At 43.2% G+C, this 20,045-nt stretch overlaps 1 protein-coding gene across 1 annotated transcript in view; it reads right to left on the bottom strand.

The window, feature by feature from the left end:
• The window catches only part of sec16a (SEC16 homolog A, endoplasmic reticulum export factor), a 79,181-nt gene that overhangs the window by 7,681 nt on the left and 51,455 nt on the right, over positions 1–20,045 (bottom strand). The window contains exons 15-26 of the mRNA XM_045225220.1: positions 9,886–9,997; positions 9,234–9,339; positions 8,685–8,825; positions 8,272–8,385; positions 7,975–8,176; positions 3,268–3,668; positions 3,126–3,173; positions 2,898–3,041; positions 2,208–2,291; positions 1,978–2,034; positions 665–788; positions 54–188 (exon numbers count right to left, since the gene is read on the bottom strand). Coding sequence (XP_045081155.1) covers positions 54–188; positions 665–788; positions 1,978–2,034; positions 2,208–2,291; positions 2,898–3,041; positions 3,126–3,173; positions 3,268–3,668; positions 7,975–8,176; positions 8,272–8,385; positions 8,685–8,825; positions 9,234–9,339; positions 9,886–9,997 — 1,668 coding nt within the window. The remainder of the gene's footprint in view (positions 1–53; positions 189–664; positions 789–1,977; positions 2,035–2,207; positions 2,292–2,897; positions 3,042–3,125; positions 3,174–3,267; positions 3,669–7,974; positions 8,177–8,271; positions 8,386–8,684; positions 8,826–9,233; positions 9,340–9,885; positions 9,998–20,045) is intronic.

The raw sequence follows: 20,045 nt of genomic DNA, 5'->3' as shown, positions 1-20,045 counted from the left end.
TATGATGACCATCCTAGAGTACATTGATATTTTTTTTCCAAAGGTTAGCATACCTGCTCCAGGCACAAACAGGTTGGCTGGCATGGGAGCCAACGGGGCAAAGAAGTCTGACGGGGCAGGTGCCGATCCACCGGGCTTGGCACGGGGTCCACCTGGGTTCAGGACATCCACGTAGCGGCTCTTAGTACCTGAGATGGGTGAGAACATAGTTTTATTTTTTTTTCTGGTAAAAAAAAATCCCCACAAAAATCTGAAGTGCCAAAATGACAAGCACTATTAGTGTGGTTCCTAGCAGTTTGTAGTGGTTTCAAGTACAATGTGACATGTATAATTATTTTTCATCCCATTCCTGAAAGCCAAGACTCTCAGGAACATGCACCTGCCTCTGTTTCCCTCTACAATGTTCACAAGCCATGCAGGACTTGCTAGAACTGGCTAATTCAAAGCGTACTCCCTTCAGACAATATCATATTTGCCAAGTGTGAGCAGCGATTGATCCGCTCCCACTGTAGTCAATGAAACCTGATACACTTGCCATATGAGCAGCAGCACAAGTGAAGCGTAGCCGCAAGAGGTTTGCGGCACTGCATTGAATCTATAACCTGTATCAGCTAAAAACCCACAATGATGGTCTGCTTACGTTATGCCAACGAGTAAATCTCACCTGCTCTCCTGGAGAACATGTTGACAGGCGGCCCACCAGTAGGGGGACCTCCAGGACCCCCTTGTCCCGGCATGGGTCCCAACATCTTAGGGAAGCCCGAGGGAGGAGGAGGAGGGGGCTTGTACTGGTTACACACACACAAACACACATCAATACTTTATTATTAGGATCAATGATTTCTCTGTGTTAGTATGATAACCCAAAATACTGTATAAATACAGATGGTCATACATGTGCTAGGACACTGATCTAAACCTCTTATTATGAGGACTAGGAAAGCACATTTCGGTCAATTTTGCTGCCGACTAACCAACCCTCATTAACCGGTCAACAAACGGTAAAAAAAAATCCAAACAGTAATTTGACGTGACCAAGGGGTAATACTATGCATGCATACAAGGAACGGACATTTTTCATTAAGAGCTTAATGGAAACATGCAACAATAGCAAGCCTATCGTCTTACAGTCAAAAGGCTATACTATTCAACATGCAACTCCTATAATGAAGCAGCTAATAAAAAGTCATTTTCAAACATTTGCCAAAATACAATTCACGGGAAAACACCCTTCTAAACAGCGCACCTAATGCGAGCGGTTCCATATGTGACAGAGATTAAAATCTTTGTTCGAAACTTAGAAAGAGAGGGAATCTAAAGATGCAACAACTAGGATGGGTTGCTAATATGACCAGGATTGTGCCATTGGCTTCTAAACAACTAAAGAAAGTTGATATGAAAACCAATAGAACAGGAGAGAAATTATGGTTAATGGCATGAGGAAGTCTTTATAAAATAATTGCCTAATTTTTCTATGGATGGATTGTGGCTAGGCTACTTTGAAGTAATGTAAGACATGCCTCATTATTTGAAGTAAAGTAAAACAGGTTTCAAACAACTATACTGCCTCAAACTCACATTGCAAAGTTTAACACGCGATTGCATTTAGAATTGTTATTTGTTGCGCAATGCCTGGGCTTATAAAAGCACACATTTCACTCCAGAACCAGCTTTTTGAGGAGCTGCTGTCGCGCTTTCTGACAGGTGATAGGCTATTCTGCTCCTCAAACTAGGCTCTGTAGCTGTACGCATGTGATAAATAAGGACTAACATAAAATATACATGCCAATTTAATTCCACTAAATTATGCAAGTTAACCTATAGACCGATAAGCATGACCGGTCAAATGTAGCTTTGGCGGCTAACCGATTAACGGATAACCGTTAACATCCCTAATGAGGACTAATAAAAAGAACAATACATATAGACTTGCTAATCATAACGGCTGGAACGCACGCACACAAAACACAAACTCACCTCCTCCTCTGGCTCATCCAAGTTCACCCATTTCTGTTTCTTCTCATCCCAGACAATCTGACAGAACAGACCAGTCAACTAAAGCCACTCATCAGCTCCAATACACACACATACTGACCACACTACCATGTATAAATTGTGAGCTTTTACAGACAGGGCTCAGCAGAGTAGTAAGGAAGAATAAGTACAAAGATGACTGGAAAACAAGGAGTGCCGAAGAGTTGACTTACAGATTTGTTCTTGTCATCCGGAAGGTGGGCCTCATTCTTCCCCTTCCTATAGAGCCAGTTCAGCCAGCTGCCACCACCACCCCCCTCCACCTCCCTGAGAGAGAGAAAAATAAAACCCGAAATGGTCAGCAGAAATAAAGAACCTTTAAATGTGTAAGAGCTGAAACGATAAACCGAAAATTACCGACACCAACCGAACCAACCACAAATCAAAGACATTTTGCTGATATCAATAATTACTATAAGTAGCCAATATAAAAATGAGTAAAAAAAAAAAGCTGATCTGGGCGATTGCTAACGGGACAATTTATAGCTACAAAATTCAAAGTAGTAGTAGTTTTAAGTAAGTAAGTAGCCTTGCACGAGCAGTGGCTTGTGCGAGCTGGAACGGCTCATAGTGCAGGAGCCTATCTCCTGTTTCTGTAGTGTGAGGCAGCTTGATGCTTGATATTTTATGTACATGTACACCCCCTGGACAGGATGCTTGTCTATCACAGGGCCTTACCCACAATCTATCTCCTTAATGCTGAGTGCCAAGCAGAGACGCATCAGGTCACATTTTTACAGTCTTTGGTATGACTCGGCCAGGGATTGAACTCACAACCTTCCAATCTCAGGGCGGACACTAACCACAAGGCCACTGGGGTAATAATAAAAAGTAACTGTGGTGTGTGTGTGTGTCTGCATAACCTTTTTAGGTGAGTCCTTCTTGGGCTGCTCAGGGATGGAGGGTGGAGGTGGAGAGGACTGCTTGGCTGCTGAGTTGCTCCTCTCTCGTCCTCCGGAGTGTGTGGAAGATTCCGACATGGTGCGGGAGCGGCGACCTGGAGGCTGCTGCAGACAGAACAGAGCCAGTCAGTCAAACACATGCACACACACTGCCAAAGGTAACAGTGACGTGACACGCACACACCCTACCATGTGCATTGAGGACTGTGAAGTAGTCCTGGATCTTCTTCCTGGGCCCTGTGCAAACAAGACAAGAGTTAGTGACATCGCCATATCGCCTCAAACTATCTATTCCAACAAGGCTAAATGCACGCAACACACACACACGCACCATGTGAGCCATTTGGTCATAGAAGTCCATCTGAGGCGTGAAGGTGTTCCTCTGTGGAGAGGTGGACATGGGAGGAGGCTGTAGTTCCGGTGGACCCGTCGACTGATTATCGGCAGAGGGCATCATCTGTGGCTGCTGCATTTGCAGGGGCATCATTTGTTGCTGATGCTGTGGTGGCACCATCTGCTGGTGCTGGGCTCCAGCAAACATGTCAGGCTGGTCCGGTTGGGGCTGCTGGGGTTGGTAAGGTAGGGCAAAGCCAGAGCCTTGGGGAGGGAACCCTGATAGGGGGATCTGGCCGGGTGGTGCAGGGAGACTGGGGGGTACTGGGTAGAACTGGACCCCCTCGTTGGGGGGTAGCGGCTGGGAGACCATGCCGTCCTGGAAGATAGTCGAGGGAGCTAGATGGGAGGGGAATGTTTCCGTGATTAGTGGTAGCTGCTTTGATTTGTGAATTGCTTTAGGACAGTGGCTGTTTGTGTTTGTATTTATATCCCCATTAGCTGCTGCCAAAGCAGCAGCTACTCTTCCTGGGGTCCAGCAAAATTAAGGCAGTTGTACATTTAAAAAACATTACAATACATTTATAACAGATTTCACAGCACACTAAGTGTGTGCCCTCAGGCCCCTACTCCACTACCACATATCTACAACACAAAATCCATGTGTACGTGTGTGTATAGAGCGTATGTTATCGTGTGTGTATGCATGTGTCTGTGTCTATGTTTGTGTTGCTTCACTGTCCCCGCTGTTCCATAAGGTGTATTTTATCAGTTTTTATTTTAATTTTAAATCTGATTCTACTGCTTGCATCAGTTACCTGATGTGGAATAGAGTTCCATGTAGTCATGGCTCTATGTAGTACTGTGCGCCTCCCATAGTCTGTTCTGGACTTGGGGACTGTGAAGAGACCTCTGGTGGCATGTCTTGTGGGGTATGCATGGGTGTCTGAGATGTGTGCCAGTCGTTCAAACAGACAGCTTGGTGCTTTCAACATGTCAACACCTCTCACAAACACAAGCAGTGATGAAGTCAATTTCTCCTCCACTTTGAGCCAGGATAGATTGACATGCATATTATTAATGTTTGCTCTCTGTGTACATCCATCTAATTATGGACATACTTCTCCCCATCCTAGCTACTGTTGTATCAATATGTTTTGACCTTGACAGTTTACAATCCAGGGTTACTCCAAGCAGTTTAGTCACTTCAACTTGCTCAATCTCCACATTATTTATTACAAGATTTAGTTGAGGTATGGAGTTTAGTGAATGATTTGTTTGAAATACAATGCTTTTAGTTTTATAAATATTTAGGACTAACTTATTCCTCGTCACCCACTCAAACTGCAACTCGTTGTTAAGTGTTGCAGTAATTTCAGTCGCTGTAGTAGCTGACATGTATAGTGTTGAGTCATCCGCATACATAGACACACTGGCTTTACTCAAAGCCAGTGGCATGTCATTAGTAAAGATTGAAAAATGTAATGGCCTAGACAGCTGCCCTGGGGAATTCCTGATTCTACCTGGATTATGTTGGAGAGGCTTCCATTAAAGAACACCCTCTGTGTTCTGTTAGACAGGTAACTCTGTATCCACAATATAGCAGGTGGACTAAAGCCATTACACATACGTTTTTTCCAGCAGCAGACTATGATCAATAATGTCAAAAGCCGCACAGAAGTCTAACAAAACAGCCCCCAATCTTTTTATCATCAATTTCTCTCAGCCAATCATCAGTCATTTGTGTAAGTGCTGTGGCTGTTGAATGTCCTTGTCAATTTGTTTACTGTAAAATAGCATTGTATCTGGTCAAACACCATTTTTTTCCAATAGTTTACTAAGGGTTGGTAACAGGCTAATTGGTCGGCTATTTGAGGCAGTAAAGGGGGCTTTACTATTCTTAGGTAGCGGAATTACTTTTTCTTCCCTCCAAGCCTGGGGGAACACACATTCTAGTAGGCTTAAATTGAAAATATGGCAATATCGTCCACTATTATCCTCAGTAATTTTCCATCCAAGTTGTCAGTGGCTTGTCATTGTTTACAGACAACAATATTTTTTTCACCTCTTCCACACTCACTTTATGGAATTCAAAATTACAGCGTTTGTCTTTCATAATTTGGTCAGATATACTTGGATGTGTAGTGTCAGCAATTGTTGCTGGCATGTCATGCCTAAGTTTGCTAATCTTGCCAATGAAAAAATAATTAAAGTAGTTGGCAATATCAGTTGGTTTTGTGATGAATGAGCCATCTGATTCAATGAATGATGGAGCTGAATTTGCCTTTTTTCCCAAAATTTCATTTAAGGTGCTCCAAAGCTTCTTACTATCATTCTTTCTGTCATTTATATTTGTTTCATAGTGTAGTTTCTTCTTCTTTTTATTCAGTTTAGTTACATGATTTCTCAATTTGCAATATGTTTGCCAATCGGTTGTGCACCCAGACTTATTTGCCATTCCTTTTGCCTCATCCCTCTCAACCATACAATTTCTCAATTCCTCATCAATCCACGGGGATTTAATAGTTTTTACAGTTATTTTCTTAATGGGTGCATGCTTATTAGTAACTGGAATATGCAATTTCCTAAATGTGTCAAGTGCAGTGTCTGTTTGCTCCTCCTTATACACCACGGACCAACATACAGTGGGGAAAAAAAGTATTTAGTCAGCCACCAATTGTGCAAGTTGTAATTTTCATCATAGGTACACGTCAACTATGACAGACAAAATGAGAAAAAAAATCCAGAAAATCACATTGTAGGATTTTTAATGAATTTATTTGCAAATTATGGTGGAAAATAAGTATTTGGTCAATAACAAAAGTTTCTCAATACTTTGTTATATACCCTTTGTTGGCAATGACACAGGTCAAACGTTTTCTGTAAGTCTTCACAAGGTTTTCACACACCGTTGCTGGTATTTTGGCCCATTCCTCCATGCAGATCTCCTCTAGAGCAGTGATGTTTTGGGGCTGTCGCTGGGCAACACGGACTTTCAACTCCCTCCAAAGATTTTCTATGGGGTTGAGATCTGGAGAATGGCTAGGCCACTCCAGGACCTTGAAATGCTTCTTACGAAGCCACTCCTTCGTTGCCCGGGCGGTGTGTTTGGGATCATTGTCATGCTGAAAGACCCAGCCACGTTTCATCTTCAATGCCCTTGCTGATGGAAGGAGGTTTTCACTCAAAATCTCACGATACATGGCCCCATTCATTCTTTCCTTTACACGGATCAGTCGTCCTGGTCCCTTTGCAGAAAAACAGCCCCAAAGCATGATGTTTCCACCCCCCATACTTCACAGTAGGTATGGTGTTCTTTGGATGCAACTCAGCATTCTTTGTCCTCCAAACACGATGAGTTGAGTTTTTACCAAAAAGTTATATTTTGGTTTCATCTGACCATATGACATTCTCCCAATCCTCTTCTGGATCATCCAAATGCACTCTAGCAAACTTCAGACGGGCCTGGACATGTACTGGCTTAAGCAGGGGACACGTCTGGCACTGCAGGATTTGAGTCCCTGGCGGCGTAGTGTGTTACTGATGGTGGCTTTGTTACTTTGGTCCCAGCTCTCTGCAGGTCATTCACTAGGTCCCCCCGTGTGGTTCTGGGATTTTTGCTCACCGTTCTTGTGATCATTTTGACCCCACGGGGTGAGATCTTGCGTGGAGCCCCAGATCGAGGGAGATTATCAGTGGTCTTGTATGTCTTCCATTTCCTAATAATTGCTCCCACAGTTGATTTCTTCAAACCAAGCTGCTTACCTATTCCAGATTCAGTCTTCCCAGCCTGGTGCAGGTCTACAATTTTGTTTCTGGTGTCCTTTGACAGCTCTTTGGTCATAGTGGAGTTTGGAGTGTGACTGTTTGAGGTTGTGGACAGGTGTCTTTTATACTGATAACAAGTTCAAACAGGTGCCACTAATACAGGTAACGAGTGGAGGACAGAGGAGCCTCTTAAAGAAGAAGTTACAGGTCTGTGAGAGCCAGAAATCTTGCTTGTTTGTAGGTGACCAAATACTTATTTTCCACCATAATTTGCAAATAAATTCATAAAAAATCCTACTGAGGGATTTTTTTCCCTCTATTTGTCTGTCATAGTTGACGTGTACCTATGATGAAAATTACAGGCCTCTCTCATCTTTTTAAGTGGGAGAACTTGCACAATTGGTGGCTGACTAAATACTTTTCTTCCCCACTGTATGTTAACGAGGGCTATTTTGAGCACTTTTCTGGGATGCTTATTTGTTTTTATTGCTTTACTGGGAAGCTTAGCAGCAGTAGATGTGCTCATGTTAAAATAATAATTATAATAATAATAATAATAATAATGCCATTTAGCAGACGCTTTTATCCAAAGCGACTTACAGTCATGCGTGCATATATATATTTTTTGTTCTTTATGTTAGTGCAGGGTGAGCTGCAGACAGTGGACTTCCTCCTCGGGCACACCGGCTCAGTGCTAACAGTATAAATCTGGTTCTTAGGCACATGATTACTGCATACAATAGCTGTAGGATCAGCAGAGGCATTCAGGGCAGTTAGAGGGACATAAATGAGGTTACTTATATTGTGTCTACCGACGCCCCTTGTGTAATGTACATTGATTAGGAGTCAAAAGGATCTAAAACGTACATGAACAAACACACACTTTCAAACACACACACACACACCTATCGTGTTACAAGGTAGGCTTGTTGCTCACCTGGAGGCATCAGCTGCACCCCTTGCGGAGGCGGTCCGGGCATGAGTGATGTCATCAGAGGGTTGTCGGAGGTGTGGCCATCCATGTCCAGAGGCTGAGCATATGGCTCAGGCGGGCTGGCCTGGTCTAACTCAGAACTGGGGGTGCTGCAGTCATACTGCTGAGGAGTAGCCCTGTCTGCATTGTATGCAATCACCCCAGTCTATGGGGAAAAATAGAACAGCCCAGTCAGTTACAGACACACCTACAACAACATGAATTGGCTTCTCATACACATTAATAAACAAACACACACACCCTCATCTGTCCATCCAGCTGTCTCAGATTAATCAGCCACTCTGGCTCGTTGAAGAGCTCCTGATCTGCCTTCTCCTTCAGTTGTGGATCGAAGAATCGCATCTTCTCAGACATCTACAATTAACAGCAGATCAGACATTCACAATTCTCACACATAGCAACAATCAACACCTAAGAGATGGGTAAGAGTAAGTGAGTGTGTGTGAGCGCATGGATGTGTGAGCGCATGTTTGCGTGTATCTATGAGTGAGTGAGTGTGTGTGTCTCTGCGTGTATGAATGAGGGGTATGTGTGTGTGTTTGTATGTGTGTGCAAGTCTGAGTGAGTGAGTACGTGTGTGTGTTGAGAGCACGCTTGTGTGTGTGTTGTGAGAGCGAGTGTTTGTGGGTGTGTGTGCGCGCACGTGTGTCTACCTGTATGAGCTGGCTGGTGAACACAGGAGAGTGGTAGGACGGCTGCATGAGCACGCTCCTGGAGATAACCTCACAGTAATGGAAGGCCTGAGCACACAGGCCGGCCTCGGCCAGGCGACACGCATAGATCAGCTTGAACACCTAGAGGGAGACAGGATGAAGAAAGGGCAAAGGTCACGATAGCTGATTTCATCGCACAGAGGCCGGGTACATTCACTTACATTAGGAGTGAAGAGGAAATTCAGCATCTCTTGGAGGGCAGTGGAAGTTCATCAAAATGCTTCTTTAATGATAAAACCAACGTGTTTCAGTCCTTAGCCTTCATATCAGGGTTTCACTTAAACTCGGAGAACAGGGATCAGACGGCACTACTCGTAGAAATATAATTACTAGAACAGACATTCTATTTCTATGCGGCTACTGTTATGCTATACAGCATCTCTAGATGACCATTCAGTCAATTTCTGTAAGATCATAGGGGGAAAGCTTCAGGAGGTATTTCTATGGTGTGTTCTCAAGTTCAGATGTTGGATACGTGTGTGTACTTACCTGGAAGTTGGGCAGGGAGCAGGGCTGGGAGCCCAGAGACTGGGCATACTCATAGGCCTCCGTCCTCTGGATCGCTTCGTTAGACGCAAACTGGAAGAACGACAGACTAGCGAGAGAGAGAGAGAAAGGAGAGAGAACTCATTAAAGCCTTTGTATGCCATATGCATGAAAGTTCATATTTGTATGTAAGATGCCTGTGAGTTTATGGTCCACAATGTGGCAGCGAAAGCAGAGCAGAGGTGTGTGTGTGTGAGAGAGAGTGAGAGTGAGTGACTGACTGCCCGTGTCCGAATACCCGTACTTGCGTTCTAAATAGTAGGCATTTTGGGTATGTGAAAAAATAATGTTATAGTATGTGACATTTCAAAACTTGAGTATGCGTTAAATGCCAGGATGTCATACTAATTTCAGCTATTCATCTAGTAGAATTCGCTGTACCACCATTGAGGAAGAGAATAGTATTTAAAGACTCAAATGTGTTTGACAAAAGCTGATAATGCGCTGTACCAAAATTAACGAATGGCGGGAATCAATGCAATATGTAGTATGTAGTCTGATTACTACACAGTACTCAGTTTAAGTAAGTAGTAGGCAAGCCAAATTTCCACAACGGCCAACAAGTGAGAAAGGGACAGAGCAGCAGATGTCTAACCTGTGGTTTGAGCCGATTAGAACCATCTTGGTGCTCTTCTTGGTGAACACCCCCAAACCAACCTGGGCCATCAGGTAACAGAAGTGGGCCGCATCGGTTAGCCCCTTGGAAGCTGTAACACACACACCAATCGACTGTTGAAAAGAGCCTGACTGTACCTCAAATTCAACTCAATTGATGAATATCCCAACTATGTTCTAACTTAGCTAATAAAAAATTTGTTTTCGGTCAGGATTGCAGCAGGTAGTTATATTGCATTTATTATCATAATATATACAGTGGGGAGAACAAGTATTTGATACACTGCCGATTTTGCATGTTTTCCTACTTACAAAGCATGTTGAGGTCTGTAATTTTTAGCATAGGTACACTTAAACTGTGAGAGACGGAATCTAAAACAAAAATCCAGAAAATCACATTGTATGATTTTTAAGTAATTAATTTGCATTTTATTGCATGACATAAGTATTTGATACATCAGAAAAGCAGAACTTAATATTTGGTACAGAAACCTTTGTTTGCAATTACAGAGATCATACGATTCCTGTAGGTCTTTACCAGGTTTGCACACACTGCAGCAGGGATTTTGGCCCACTCCTCCATACAGACCTTCTCCAGATCCTTCAGGTTTCGAGGCTGTCGCTGGGCAATACGGACTTTCAGCTCCCTCCAAAGATTTTCTATTGGGTTCAGGTCTGGAGACTGGCTAGGCCACTTGACCTTGAGATGCTTCTTACGGAGCCACTCCTTAGTTGCCCTGGCTGTGTATTTCGGGTCGTTGTCATGCTGGAAGACCCAGCCACGACCCATCTTCAATGCTCTTACTGAGGGAAGGAGGTTGTTGGCCAAGATCTCGCGATACATGGCCCCATCCATCCTCCCCTCAATACGGTGCAGTCGTCCTGTCCCCTTTGCAGAAAAGCATCCCCAAAGAATGATGTTTCCACCTCCATGCTTCACGGTTGGGATGGTGTTATTGGGGTTGTACTCATCCTTCTTCTTCCTCCAAACACAGCGAGTGGAGTTTAGACCAAAAGGCTATATTTTTGTCTCATCAGACCACATGACCTTCTCCCATTCCTCCTCTGGATCATCCAGATGGTCATTGGCAAACTTCAGACGGGCCTGGACATGCGCTGGCTTGAGCAGGGGGACCTTGCGTGCGCTGCAGGATTTGAATCCATGACGGCATAGTGTGTTACTAATGGTTTTCTTTGAGACTGTGGTCCCAGCTCTCTTCAGGTCATTGACCAGGTCCTGCCGTGTAGTTCTGGGCTGATCCCTCACCTTCCTCATGATCATTGATGCCCCATGAGGTGAGATCTTGCATGGAGCCCCAGACCGAGGGTGATTGACCGTCATCTTGAAGTTCTTCAATTTTCTAATAATTGCGCCAACAGTTGTTGCCTTCTCACCAAGCTGCTTGCCTATTATCCTGTGGCCCATCCCAGCTTTGTGCAGGTCTACAATTTTATCCCTGATGTCCTTACACAGCTCTCTGGTCTTGGCCATTGTGGAGAGGTTGGAGTCTGTTTGATTGAGTGTTTGTACAGGTGTCTTTTATACAGGTAACGAGTTCAAACAGGTGCAGTTAATACAGGTAATGAGTGGAGAATAGGAGGGCTTCTTAAAGAAAAACTAACAGGTCTGTGAGAGCCGGAATTCTTACTGGTTGGTAGGTGATCAAATACTTATGTCATGCAATAAAATGCAAATTAATTACTTAAAAATCATACAATGTGATTTTCTGAATTTTTGTTTTAGATTCTGTCTCTCACAGTTGAAGTGTACCTATGATAAAAATTACAGACCTCTACATGCTTTGTAAGTAGGAAAACCTGCAAAATCGGCAGTGTATCAAATACTTGTTCTCCCCACTGTAGTTTGTCATCAACATGAACATCATAACGATTAGTGATGGGTGGGAAAGAAACGATAGTTACATATCGCAATATTATTTTGACCAATATTATACAGATACTTTGACTCCAAGTATCGATTTGTCGGCTGTACTTGCGCCAAAACGCCTGTATTTTTCATCCTATAGCTTGTTCTCCATCTTTTTTAAATTTTTATATAGCGAGCCAATATGTTTTCAGCACTTTTATTTCCATGACTGATCAAAACTTGTTGTATTATGGCTCTCTTGTCTCTGCAGCAGACAAATAGTGAGCAATATGTTTGGAACATCAATTCACAAAATCACAATACCAAATGGCAACAATGGAGGCTCCTCAGAAGAGGACCATCCTAGTCAGTGAATTTAAGATAAATAAAAAGTGAAACATAAAAAGTTATCGCTCTTAGATATTCACTACATTACCAAAAGTATGTGGACAGCTGCTCGTCGAACATCTCATTCCAAAATCATGGAGTTGGTCGCTCATTTCCTGCTATAACAGCCTCCACTCCTCTGGGAAGGCTTTCCACTGGAACATTACTGCGGGGACTTGCTTCCATTCAGCCACAAGAGCATTAGTGAGGTTTGGCACTGATGGGCGATTAGGCCTGGCTCACAGTCAGCGTTCCAATTCATCCCAAAGTTGTTCGATGGGGTTAGACCTCCCTTTGTACACAGGGGCATTGTCATGCTGAAACAGGAAAGGGCCTTCCCCAAACTGTTGCCACCAAGTTCGAAGCACAGAATCGTATAGAATGTAATTGTACGCTGTACCGTTAAGATTTCCCTTCACTAGAACTAAGGGACCTACCCCGAACCAGTATTCCTCCTCCTTTACAGTTGGCACTATGCATTGGGCAGGTAGTGTTCGCCAAACCCAGATTTGTCCTTCGGACTGCAATATGGTGAAGCGTGACTTATCACTCCAGAGAACGCGTTTCCACTGCTCCAGAGTCCAATGGCAGCGAGCTTTACACCACTCCAGCCGACGCTTGGCAATACGCATGGTGATCTTATGCTTGTGTGCGGCTGCTCGACCATGGAAACCCATTTCTTGAAGCTCCCGACAAACAGTTCTTGTGCTGACGTTGCTTCCAGAGGCAGTTTTAAACTCGGCAGTGAGTGTTGCAACCGAGGACAGACAATTTTTACAAAGCTTCAGCACTCGGCGATCCCTGTCTGTGAGTTTTGTGACCTACCACTTCGCGGCTGAGCCGTTTTTGCTCCTAGACATTTCCACTTCACAATAACAGCACTTACAGTTGATCGGGGAAGCTCTAGCAGGGCAGAAAGTTGACAAACTGATTTGTTTGCTGTACAGCTATAGGATCAGGTGCAGCGCAAACGTCAAATTGTAGGGAGAGAGGATTGCCATAATAAATATGCAGCTCCAAAAATAGTTTGGTGATCAAGAATATTAACCGTTTACTTTGCAAGGTCACCAGCAATGGGGCAACAATTACTAGCATAGGCCTACTGTTCTTTTGGTTTGTAACAATTGTTTGAAATTGATCAATTTAATTATGAAGCTTGTATTTGGAATTTGTTGTTAAAATGAATTTTTACTGTGGCGAAGATGCAACATAGGCGCGGCTCTTCACTTGCGCCCGCCAGTGGAGGGTGCTTTTTTTCTCTTGTTGAAATGTTTGCTGTTGTATTCACACGTTTAAATGCATAGGCCCTATGTGGTAAAATCTATATTCCATCTAATACTACAATAATTGGTAGCGTTTCATCAGTCTCATAGCAAAGGGTCTGAATACTTATGTAAATAAGGTAGTTCTGTTTTTTGCAAAGATGTCTAAAAACCTGTTTTGCTTTGTATTGTGTGTAGATTGATGAGGGAAAACATTGATTTAATCAATTTCAGTATAAGGCTGTAACGTAACAAAATGTGGATAAAGTGAAGGGGTCTGAATACTTTCCGAATGCAATGTATGTCTCGATCATTTTTGTTGTGCGTAATAGGAGGGCGCGCGACCCAGTGCGCATAGAAATAGGATACGTGGCCTGCACTCCACGCTTTGGAGTCAGAACGTTGAATAAGAGAAAATGATTGTTCCATGTATGCATGGTGTTGAAATATCATGAATAATCATTAAGTCTGATTAATGCTCAGCATATGTGGGAACTCCTTCAAGACTGTTGGAAAAGCATTCCAGTTGAAGCTAGTTGAGAGAATGCCAAGAGTCTGCAAAGCTGTCATCAAGGCAAAGGGTGGCTATTTGAAGAATCTCAAATATAAATTATATATTTTGATTTGTTTAACACTTTTTGGGTTACTACATGATTCCATACATGTTATTTCATAGTTTTGATGTCTTCACTATTATTCTACAATGTAAATAATTGTAAAAATAAAGAAAAACCCTTGAATGAGTAGGTGTGTCCAAACTTTTGACTGGTAGTGTATATAGTGTGTAAACTCAGCACAAACAGAAACGTCCCTTTTTCAGGACCCTGTCTTTCAAAGATAATTCATAAAAATCCAAATAACTTCACAGATCTTCATTGTAAAGGGTTTAAACACTGTTTCCCATGCTTGTTCAATGAACCATAAACAATTAATGAACATGCACCTATGGAACAGTCGTTAAGACACTAACAGCTTACAGACGGTAGGCAATTAAGGTCACAGTTATGAAAACTTAGGACACTAAAGAGGCCTTTCTACTGACTCTGAAAAACACCAAAAGAAAGATGCCCAGGGTCCCTGCTCATCTGCGTGAACGTGCCTTAGGCATGCTGCAAGGAGGACTGCAGATGTGGCCAGGGCAATAAATTGCAGAGACGCTTAAGACAGCGCTACAGGGAGACAGGACGGACAGCTGATCGTTCTCGCAGTGGCAGACCACGTGTAACAACACCTGCACAGGATCAGTACATCTGAACATCACACCTGCGGGACAGGTACAGGATGGCAACAACTGCCCGAGTTACACCAGGAACGCACAATCCCTCCATCAGTGCTCAGACTGTCTGCAATAGGCTGAGAGGTCCTCACCAGACATCACCTGCAATAACGTCGCCTACGGGCACAAACCCAACGTCGCTGGACCAGACAGGACTGGCAAAAAGTGCTCTTCACTGACAAGTCGCGGTTTTGTCTCACCAGGGGTGATGGTCGGATTCACGTTTATCGTCGAAGGAATGAGCGTTACACCGAAGCCTGTACTCTTGAGCGGGATCGATTTGGAGGTGGAGGGTCCGTCATGGTCTGGGGCGGTGTGTCACAGCATCATCGGACTGAGCTTGTTGTAATTGCAGGCAATCTCAACACTGTGCGTTACAGGGAAGACATCCTCCTCCCTCATGTGGTACCCTTCCTGCAAGCTCATCCTGACATGACCCTCCAGCATGACAATGCCACCAGCCATACTGCTTGTTCTGTGCGTGATTTCCTGCAAGACAGGAATGTCAGTGTTCTGCCATGGCCAGCGAAGAGCCCGGATCTCAATCCTATTGAGCACGTCTGGGACCTGTTGGATCGGAGGGTGAGGGCTAGGCCATTCACCCCAGAAATGTCCGGGAACTTGCAGGTGCCTTGGTGGAAGAGTGGGGTAACATCTCACAGCAAGATCTGGCAAATCTGGTGCAGTCCATGGGGAGGAAATGCACTGCAGTACTTAATGCAGCTGGTGGCCACACCAGATACTGACTGTTAATTCTGATTTTGACCCCCCCTTTGTTCAGGGACACATTTCATTTCTGTTAGTCACATATCTGTGCAACTTGTTCAGTTTGTCTCTCAGTTGTTGAATCTTGTTATGTTCATACAAATATTTACACATGTTAAGTTTGCTGAAAATAAACGCAGTTGACAGTGAGAGGACGTTTCTTTTTTTGCTGAGTTTATAAGCTGGAAGTAGAGGCCTCAGCGTTGTTGTTCACTAGTTGACTCCAATTAGGGGAGGGGTGGTAGGGTTAGAAAGTAATAAAGGAGAATATATTTTTTTAAAGGATATGTATATATACGTATGTATGTATATGTATATACAGTCAGGTCCATAAGTATTTGGACAGCGACACAATTTGCATCATATTGGCTCTTTTCGCCACCACAATGGATTTGAAAGGAAACAATCAAGATGTGCTTTAAGTGTAGACTTTCATCTTTAATTTAAGGGTTTTGTCAAAATTATTGTATGAACCGTGTAGGATTTACAACTATTTTTATACATAGCCCCCCAATTTTAGGGGCTCAAAAGTAATTGGACAAACTAACATAATCACAAATTAAATTGTGAGTTTTAATACTTGGTTGCAAATACTTTGCAGTCAATGACTGCCTGAAGTCTGGAACCCATAGACATCACCAGATGCTGGGTTTCTTCCCTGGTGATGCTCTGCCAGGCCTTTACTGCAGCTGTCTTCAGTTCCTGCTTGTTCTTGGGGCGTTTTGCCTTCAGTTTTGCCCTCATCAATTGAAATGCATGCTCAATTTGATTCAGCTCAGGGGATTGACTTGGCAATTGCAGAGCATTCCACTTCTTTGCCTTAAAAAAGTATTGGGTTGCTTTCGCAGTATGCTTCGGGTCATTGTCCATCTGCGCTGTGAAGCGCCGTCCAACGACTTTTTAAGCATTTGGCTGAATCTGAGCAGATAATATAGCCCTGAACACTTTAGAATTCATCCTGCTGCTTTTAATAATAAATAATAATACGCCATTTAGCAGACGCTTTTATCCAAAGCGACTTACAGTCATGCGTGCATAATTTTTTTTTTTGTGTATGGGTGGTCCCGGGGATCGAACCCACTACCTTGGCGTTACAAGCGCCGTGCTCTACCAGCTGAGCTACAGAGGACCACTTTTGTCAGCAGTCACATCAATAAATACAAGGGAACCCGTTCCATTGGCAGCCATACATGCCCACACCATAACACTACCTCCACCATGCTTCACAGATGATGTGGTATGCTTCGGATTGTGAGCGGTTTCTTCCCTTCTCCATACTCTTCTCTTCCCATCATTCTGGTACAAGTTAATCTTTGTCTCATCTGTCCATAGGATGTTGTTCCAGAACTGTACAGGCTTTTTTAGATGTTTTTTGGCAAACTCTAATCTGGTCTTCCTATTTTTGAGGCTTACCTCTTGTTGTAAACCCTCTGTATTTACTCTGGTGAAGTCTTCTCTTGATTGTTGACTTTGACACAGATACACCTACCTCCTGGAGGGTGTTCTTGATTTGGCCAACTGTTGTGAAGGGGTTTTTCTTCACCAGGGAAATAATTATTCTGTCATCCACCAGTTGTTTTCCGTGGTCTTCCGGGCCTTTTGGTGTTCCTGAGCTCACCAGTGCGTTCTTTCTTTTTAAGAATGTACCAAATAGTTGATTTGGCTACACCTAATGTTTTTGCTATCTCTCTGATGGGTTTGTTTTGATTTTTCAGACTAATGATGGCTTGTTCACTAGTAGTGACAGCTCTTTGGACTTCATATTGAGGGTTAACAGCAAAAGATTCCAACTGCAAATGCCACACTTCAAATCAACTCTAGACCTTTTACAGTGAGGGAAAAAAGTATTTGATCCCCTGCTGATTTTGTACGTTTGCCCACTGACAAAGAAATGATCAGTCTATAATTTTAATGGTAGGTTTATTTGAACAGTGAGAGACAGAATAACAACAAAAACATCCAGGAAAACGCATGTCAAAAATGTTATAAATTGATTTGCATTTTAATGAGGGAAATAAGTATTTGACCCCTCTGCAAAATTGACTTGGTACTTGGTGGCAAAACCCTTGTTGGCAATCACAGAGGTCAGACGTTTCTTGTAGTTGGCCACCAGGTTTGCACACATCTCAGGAGGGATTTTGTCCCACTCCTCTTTGCAGATCTTCTCCAAGTCATTAAGGTTTCGAGGCTGACGTTTGGCAACTCGAACCTTCAGCTCCCTCCACAGATTTTCTATGGGATTAAGGTCTGGAGACTGGCTAGGACACTCCAGGACCTTAATGTGCTTCTTCTTGAGCCAATCCTTTGTTGCCTTGGCCATGTGTTTTGGGTCATTGTCATGCTGGAATACCCATCCACGACCCATTTTCAATGCCCTGGCTGAGGGAAGGAGGTTCTCACCCAAGATTTGACGGTACATGGCCCTGTCCATCGTCCCTTTGATGCGGTGAAGTTGTCCTGTCCCCTTAGCAGAAAATCACCCCCAAAGCATAATGTTTCCACCTCCATGTTTGACGGTGGGGATGGTGTTCTTGGGGTCATAGGCAGCATTCCTCCTCCTCCAAACACGGCGAGTTGAGTTGATGCCAAAGAGCTCCATTTTGGTCTCATCTGACCACAACACTTTCACCCAGTTCTCCTCTGAATCATTCAGATGTTCATTGGCAAACTTCAGACGGGCATGTATATGTGCTTTCTTGAGCAGGGGGACCTTGCAGGCGCTGCAGGATTTCAGTCGTTCACAGCGTAGTGTGTTACCAATTGTTTTCTTGGTGACGATGATCCCAGCTGCCTTGAGATCATTGACAAGATCTCCCGTGTAGTTCTGGGCTGATTCCTCACCATTCTCATGATCATTGCAACTCCATGAGGTGAGATCTTGCATGGAGCCCCAGGCCGAGGGAGATTGACAGTTCTTTTGTGTATCTTCCATTTGCGAATAATCGCACCAACTGTTGTCACCTTCTCACCAAGCTGCTTGGCGATGGTCTTGTAGCCCATTCCAGCCTTGTTTAGGTCTACAATCTTGTCCCTGACATCCTTGGAGAGCTCTTTGGTCTTGGCCATGGTGGAGAGTTTGGAATCTGATTGATTGATTGCTTCTGTGGACAGGTGTCTTTTATACCGGTAACAAACTGATATTAGGAGTACTCCCTTTAAGAGTGTGCTCCTAATCTCAGCTCGTTACCTGTATAAAAGACACCTGGGAGCCAGAAATCTTTCTGATTGAGAGGGGGTCAAATACTTATTACCCTCATTAAAATGCAAATCAATTTATAACATTTCTGACATGCGTTTTTCTTGATTTTTTTGTTGTTATTCTGTCTCTCACTGTTCAAATAAACCTACCATTAAAATTATAGACTGATCATTTCTTTGTTAGTGGGCAAATGTACAAAATCAGCAGGGGATCAAATACTTTTTTCCCTCACTGTATCTGCTTACGTGTAAATGAACTAATGAGGGAATAACACACATGGCCATGGAACAGCTGAGCAGCCAAGTGTCCAATTACTTTTGGTCCCTTAAAAGGGGGGGGGACCACATATAAAAAGTGCTGTAATTCATACACCGTTCACCCGATTTGGATGTAAATACCCTCAAATTAAAGCTGAAAGTCTGCCAGCTAAAATAATAATAACTTGATCAATGTCCAAATATTTATGGACCTGACTGTATATGGGGGATTGGAAGTGACGCAGACAATTACATTGATGGAAGTTACAATCTATCTGCAATATTCAAGCTAATCTACCCCCTACAAAAACTCTATACAAAAATAACAATAAAAAAACAAAACAAAAAATTAAAGTCTTGACCTGTTCTACTTGGGACTCGGACCTTGTGACTTGCTTGTGACTCGAATAATAGTGAGTGACTTGGTCCCACCTCTGTCTGCCGGTGTACCTGTTAAACTGCTTGCTGTCCACTGTACTGCGTGATTGTACACATGGATTGGATTGTAGATTTACTAACTAGTTCCAGTTTGTTGACTATAACATTAAAATGGTGACAAGAGGAGAGGAGGAGAGCGCGTAGATGCGAAAAGGAATTATACAACAAGCAAAGTGGTAATGCTGTTATGTGGCTGCTATGATCGGCGGTGTAGTCATTTAGCCGATTCTGTTGCAAAACTTTTCTTAAAAGGAAGCAAACGGAATGAAACGGGGAGGGATCTATCTGAATTTGTCCAATAGAAACTCTTGTTTTAGTTGAAAAACTGAATGTTTTTGCAACTGTTTGGACTAATGATTACACCCTAGGTCAGCTAGATGCAGGCAAGAGGGTGCAAGGCAATATTGAATGTGTTACTGTCCTTGATTACTCCAATATCTCTCAAATCAAAATATTTTATTTGTCACATGCGCCGAATACAACAGATGTAGACATTACCATGAAATGCTTCCTTACAAGCCCTTAACCAACAATGCAGTTCAAGAAATAGTTAAGAAAATATTTACTATACTATAACAATAACGAGGCTATATACAGGGGGTACCGGTACCGGGTCAATGTGCGGGGGTACAGGTTAGTCGAGGTAATTTGTACATGTAGGTAGGGGTAAAGTGACTATGCATAGATAA

This window comes from Coregonus clupeaformis, chromosome 15 (genome assembly GCF_020615455.1).
Source record: "Coregonus clupeaformis isolate EN_2021a chromosome 15, ASM2061545v1, whole genome shotgun sequence".
NCBI lineage: Eukaryota > Metazoa > Chordata > Actinopteri > Salmoniformes > Salmonidae > Coregonus > Coregonus clupeaformis.
Note: the sequence above shows the minus strand (reverse complement) of the source record. Positions and strands in the feature narration are given on the sequence as shown.